This window comes from Dipodomys ordii, unplaced genomic scaffold (genome assembly GCF_000151885.1).
Source record: "Dipodomys ordii isolate 6190 unplaced genomic scaffold, Dord_2.0 Scaffold214, whole genome shotgun sequence".
Lineage (NCBI taxonomy): Eukaryota > Metazoa > Chordata > Mammalia > Rodentia > Heteromyidae > Dipodomys > Dipodomys ordii.
In genome coordinates, this window is record NW_012267430.1 from 379444 (window position 1) to 385966 (window position 6523).

The 6523-nt window shown below is 37.4% G+C and overlaps 1 protein-coding gene across 1 annotated transcript in view; it reads left to right on the top strand.

The window, feature by feature from the left end:
* The window catches only part of Eif2ak3 (eukaryotic translation initiation factor 2-alpha kinase 3), a gene marked incomplete at its 5' end in the record, with an annotated part of 55818 nt that overhangs the window by 20028 nt on the left and 29267 nt on the right, over positions 1-6523 (top strand). Inside the window, 5 exons of the mRNA XM_013035521.1 lie at positions 1222-1355; positions 2932-3169; positions 3370-3532; positions 4288-4428; positions 6303-6425. Of these exons, the coding sequence (XP_012890975.1) occupies positions 1222-1355; positions 2932-3169; positions 3370-3532; positions 4288-4428; positions 6303-6425 (799 nt within the window). The remainder of the gene's footprint in view (positions 1-1221; positions 1356-2931; positions 3170-3369; positions 3533-4287; positions 4429-6302; positions 6426-6523) is intronic.

Below are 6523 nucleotides of genomic sequence, written 5' to 3' on the forward strand. Positions count from 1 at the left end.
AATCGAACCCAGGGCCTCATGCATGCAAAGCGAGCACTCTACCACTGAGCCATCTTCCCAGCCCCCCAAAAGTCTTTTAAACCCTTGGTATGTGAATATTTTGTATATAATCTTATTCTTTTTTTTTTTGGTCGGTCCTGGGGCTTGAACTCTGGGTCTGGGCACTGTCCCTCAGCTCTTCAGCTCAAGGCAAGCGCTCTACCCCTTGAGCCACAGTGCCACTTCCGGTTTTCTGGTGGTTTATTGGAGATAAGAGGCTCACGGACTTTTCTGCCTGGGCTGGCTTTGAACCATGATCCTCAGATCTCAGCCTCCTGAGTAGCTAGGATTACAGGCATGAGCCACCGGTGTCCAGCTATAAACGTAGTCTTAAATAAGGAAACATAATAATGTGACTTTTAACTTGAACTGTTCCTCAACTAAGTGTTAGGCCCATAGCACCTTCTTGCACTTGGAATGTTTTGCTGCCTTCTTGACCCACCTGCATCTGTGTTGTATTGAGAAGGCTATCATAATTCCATCTTTTTTTTTTTTGAGCAAACACGCACTTGAAGATTGAAGTTTGCTCTCATGTTCTCATCTGTAAGATAACAGATTTGAACCCCATCATCTGGTTCTTGTTGGATGTGCTACTGCAAAATTTTGATACTCTAGCAGATATACTTCCTTTGTAAGGATTTTAGTTTGGGTTAAAATATGAGTCTTCTTTGTTATTTCAGTGATATTTTGGAGGTATTCTAAGTTTGAAAGCTATTAGAAAAGGTTCAGTTTTTGTTTTTTGGGTTTTTTTTGGTGGGGGGGTCCAGTCATGGGCCTGAATTGTGGGCCTGGGCGCTGTCCCTCAGCTCTTCAGCTCAAGGCTAGCGCTCTTCCACTTGAGCCATAGCACCACTTCCGGCTTTTTTTTTCTGGTTATGTGGTGCTGAGGAATCGAACCCAGGGCCTCATGCATGCAAGGCAAGCACTCTACCACTGAGCCACCTTCCCAGCCCCTCAGTTTTGGGTTGTTTTTTTTTAACCACACTACTTTTGTTATATGGAAACTGTGAGATTGACTTTCATGATGTAAATCTTAGGAGTTAATCATGATATTTCTTATTAGGCACTTCTACTTGGGCACATTTCCTTAATTTCCTCTTTTTTAAAAGTTCTAGACATTTTTTAATGTCTCTGATCTCCTGTGGCTTATGTCCTTTGCTCATTTTACATCTGCCTTTTCAGGTGAGATATATCTGCTCAGCTTTGGGGTGTCGCCGATGGGATAGTGATGAAATGGAAGAAGAAGAAGACATTCTGCTGCTGCAACGCACCCAGAAAACCGTGAGAGCTGTCGGACCTCGTAGTGGCAATGAGAAGTGGGTATAAAGAATGACAGTACTGAGATGAGATTAATGATGCTTTTCACGGCACCAAATTCTTTGATTGCAGAAGACAACAATCATGTATGAGAGTTGGTCTGCTTGACTCTGTAGTTCTCTATAGTTTCATAGTTTGGGTCTTTATTACTATTTTGTTTTGCAATATTAGGCATTGGACCCAGGGCCTCACATATGCAAGACAGGTGTTATTTCACTGAGCTATATCCCCAGCTTCCAATTTTAGGACTGTTATTTTACTTTCCTTCACTTATTTAGTCTCTTACTTGTTGTTTCTTTAGATAATGAATTCCTTATGTGATTTCTACACTTAAAGATAGGATTAAAACATAAGATATTCCAATCCTCTATCATGTGCCATATTTTTTAAACTTAATATTAAAGTTTTAAATTGCCTGAGTAGTAAAAATAACCTTAAATCTCATCTTTATCTTTTGAAAGTGAACCAGTCGCTCAGATTTTTTCCAGTCTGATGCAATATGATTCAATTGTTTTTCCTGAAAACTGTTTCCTCAAACCCAGTTAAAAATTCATTGATTCTTTCCACATTTGGTGGGCCATGAATAGGGCTTTGCATGTGCTGACAGCCTGACCTTTATCCTGATGGGATTTTGTTTTCTTAAGGGTTCTGAGTGTTCAGTGGGAACTTAGTCACTGTAAAAGCAAAAGTACAATTTAACAATTCAACTACCAGAATAGAAAGAGTGTGTAGTTTTAAGAACCATGTTCTTAAGTATATTTTTTTCACTAGATGTCAAAGTTCTTAACCCATTCTATGATAGGACATTATAATGTCAATAGTTAAGTGACCTTTCTATTTACTAACTATAGAGAAATCCTTACTATCACTTTATTAGCAGTGCACTAAAACTTAGGAAAGAGTAGATGACTTGCCACAACTCAGAGATCTGATACTGGAGGTAAGGTGGTGAGGGGAGCTGAAGTTGCACCTTCAAGGCCATGTTTTCACATGACGCTAAAGTTGATTCATTCTTCTGGCTTTTTTACATTGGTTAATAGGGATGTGTTCATTTCTCTGCACTTTAATGAAATGTGCTCGGGTTATTAAGAGACATGTTAAGACCTGACACAGGTGGCTCACATCTGTAATCCTGGTTACTTAGGAGGCTCGGGGATCTGAGGATTGCAGTGCAAAGCCAGCCCAGGCAGGAAAGTCCTTAAAACTCTTATCTCCTATCAGCCACTCAAAAGCCAGAGTGTATGCCACCTCATTTTGAGGGGACTTTGTGTTGAAGAGACTCATTCTGACTTGTAAGTGTGAACATTTGTTCATTTTGGGGAAAAAAATCTGATCCATACTATTGTCTGTCTGCCCACAACTCTCAGAACTAGTTTTTCTAGTCTCAGATAGGGTTCTCACAGGCCCTCTTGTGGCGCAAATCAGTAAGACAACCTCTGCCAGAAATTTACATTGATTTGTTCAATTTCTCATCACAAAATTTTGATGCTTGTTTCTTTAGTCTAGAAGTATTCTGTATTACTTAGTCCCTTTATTTAAGTGTAAATTTCTAAAACACACCTTTGTAAATTTAAGGTGGAATTTCAGTGTTGGCCACTTTGAACTTCGGTATATTCCAGACATGGAAACTAGAGCTGGCTTTATTGAAAGCACCTTTAAGCCCAGTGGAAACAAAGAAGATACTAAAATTATTTCAGATGTGGAAGAACAGGAGGCTGCCATGCTGGACACGGTGATTATAAAGGTCTCAGTTGCTGATTGGAAGGTTATGGCATTTAGTAAGAAGGAAGGACATCTGGAATGGGAGTATCAGGTATCTAACACCCACTGAGAGCTTATAAATGTTTTCTCCTCTCCTACTTTGATCATACTTACTGGTGGAGTGAAGTCACTAACATTTTGTGTCCTCAAGTTATTCTCTATGCTTTAAAAAAATTTTAATTGGTATTTTATGAATTAGCACTACTGAAATACTGCTTTAATTATTTAAAATTTGTTTCCATTTTTGTTTAGTTTTGTACTCCAATTGCATCTGCCTGGTTGGTTAGGGATGGCAAAGTTATTCCCATTAGTCTTTTTGATGATACAAGTTACGCATCTAATGAAGAAGTTTTGGAAGATGAAGAAGACATTGTAGAAGCTGCTCGGGGAGCCACAGAAAATAGTGTATACTTGGGTGAGTATAATACTTGCAGAATGATAGTACCATTGGTATACTGATAGCTGTACTGTGTTGTTATATTATTTCTTCCTACTTAGAAGTACCTATCATACTTTTATTTCCTTAATGTATTCTTTGATTTAGATAGCCCTTAAATTTATATTTTAATTTCCATTTCTGCTATGTTTCCATTTATCCAGTTCTGAAACTTAATTATAGTTTGTCCTTTTCATCTCATATCTATATTAGAAGGGTTTAGAAATGTTCTTATTGTACAACATGATAGAAAATTACTTAATATGTCTGTCTACAATTTGAAGACAGTATATACTGTCTACAATTTGTATTTCCATGTTTATTATTCTCCCACCCTTGTCTTAAAAATTAGGGTTTGGGTCTGGAGGAGTGGTTTAAGTAGTAGAACACCAGCCAGGCAAACAATACTAGAAAATACTTGATCCTGAGTTCAAACTCTGGTACCAGCATAGAATTCAGACTCCATGAAAAGCAAGGATTTTAAGAAATAACTGTCATACATATGGTATGAGAGTATTTGAATGACTAGCTATAGTTCTAGAATTATATGTATTCAGATAAACATTAGTAACCATTAAGTTAAATTCAAGTGCTCCAGGTTTTTCTATTCTATGAGCATATACCTACAAAAAAAGTAAGTAGAGTTAATCATATCCAATAAAAGTGAACCTTTTAAAAACGATCTTGCATAGTTGATGAACAATTATTAATCAGCAATGTTCTGGTTGATTCAGGAATGTATAGAGGCCAGCTGTATCTGCAGTCATCAGTCAGAATTTCAGAAAAGTTTCCTACTAGTCCCAAAGCCTTGGAATCTGTCAATAATGAGAATGCAATTATTCCTTTGCCAACAATCAAGTGGAAGCCCTTAATTCGTAAGTGATCATAAATTTCACAACTACTGCTAAAATGTTTATGGACCCAATCCTGTCTTTTCATATTTGAATATTGCAGACATATGCACTATTATACACTTTATATTCCACCAATAAATTGGGAAGGCATTACAGATATTAATAATGCATTTTGTCATTCAGAGCATTTTTTCTGGGAAGCAGCAGTTGCTTCTATAGAAATGAATGGTTTTTGTTGTTGTTGTTGTTGTTTTGTTTTTTTTGGGTCTGGTCATGGGGCCTGAACTCTGGGCCTCTGGGCGCTGTCCCTCAGCTCTTCAGCTCAAGGCTAGTGCTCTACCACTTGAGCCACAGCGCCACTTCCAGCTTTTTTCTTTTTGATTATGTGGTGCTGAGGAATTGAACCCAGGGCCTCAGGCATGCAAGGCAAGCGCTCTACCACTGAGCCACCTTCCCAGCCCAGAAATGAATGTTAATTCTGTATAATTTAGAAAAATTTGTAATGATTTAAAATAAAGTTTAGCTTTTAACATATTTATAATAATATTTTGGGTAAAAATTATCTATATAGCATATCATATTATTTGAGATATAAGTGAGTTGAATATAAACAATGTGTTGCCCTCTCCTTTAATGATCTTTCCATAACTTTTTTTTGTTTTTTAATACACAATTGCTTCTTTTTTTATTTTTTTAAGTTTAAATTTATTTTTAGATAACATACTAGAACATAAAAATTTTACACATTTGTGAGATATCATGTGATATTTTAATATATTATAAATTGTATAGTTTGAATATATACAAAATTTTTTCTTTTTAACCATTTCTCGCTTCTTTATGGTAAAAATATTCAGAGTCCATTCTTTTAACTTCAATAAATTATTATTAAAAATAATAAAGATTGTTGGGTGCTTGTGGCTCACACCTGTAATCCTAACTACTCATATCTCAATATGAGGATCATGGTTCAAAGCCATCCCAGGCAGGAAGTCCATGAGACTCTTATCTCCAATTAACCAGCAGAAAACAGGAAGTGGCGCTGTGGCTCAAGTGGTAAAGCACTAGCCTTGAGCTGAAGAGCTGAGGGACAATGCCCAGGCCCATAGTTCAAGCCCCACAACTGACAAAAAAAAAAAAATTAATTTTAAAAAATGTGTCTCCAAATACAGTCACAATCTGAAACTATGTTAAGGATTAGAACCTCAACATAGGATTTTTAAAATTTTTGTGCTGGTCCTGGGGCTTGAACTCAGGGCCTGGACACTGTCCCTGAACTATTTTGCTCAAGAGTAGTGCTCTACCTCTGAGCCACAGCTCCACTTCTGTCTTTTTGGTAATTAATTGGAAATAAAAACCTCCTGGGCTTTCCTGCCCAGGCTGGCTTTGGACCTCGATCCTCTAATCTCAGCCTCCTGAGTATCTAATATAATAGGTGTAAGCAACTGGTGCACAGCTTCAACATAGAAATTTCAGAAAGACTGAATTCAGCCCAGAACAACCACCATCCTCCAGTCACATACCCAGCCTCCAATTGTCTTAAGACTTCTCTCAGCTCTCCAAACAGGGCTTAACTTGCTCTTACTTCTTGGCTTTCCACCTTAATTGATGCTTTAAATTACTCATTCTATATTTATTTGTTTTATGTTGAGATGGGGTCTCACTATGTTACTGAGGCTGGTTATATAATTCCTCTCACCTCATCCTCCCAAGTATGAGACCTCAAGTATGCACTACCATGCCCATCTTCATAGCCTATGTAAGATTGTCAATAGCAGCAACTTACATCTTATATCTTTGAGCTGAACTGTGGTGAGATATCAGTTTATTCAAAGAGTAAACATATGCATTTTCATTAAAGTCATCACAATTAATATTTTATCATTGTCTTTTAGATTCTCCATCTAGAACTCCTGTCTTGGTAGGTTCTGATGAATTTGACAAATGTCTTAGCAATGATAAGTTTTCTCATGAAGAATACAGTAATGGGGCACTTTCAATCTTACAGTATCCTTATGGTAAGTGTGATTATTCTTTTTTTTTTTTTTTGGGTCCGGTCGTGGGGCCTGAACGCTGGGCCTGGGCGCTGTCCCTCAGCTCTTCAGCTCAAGGCTAG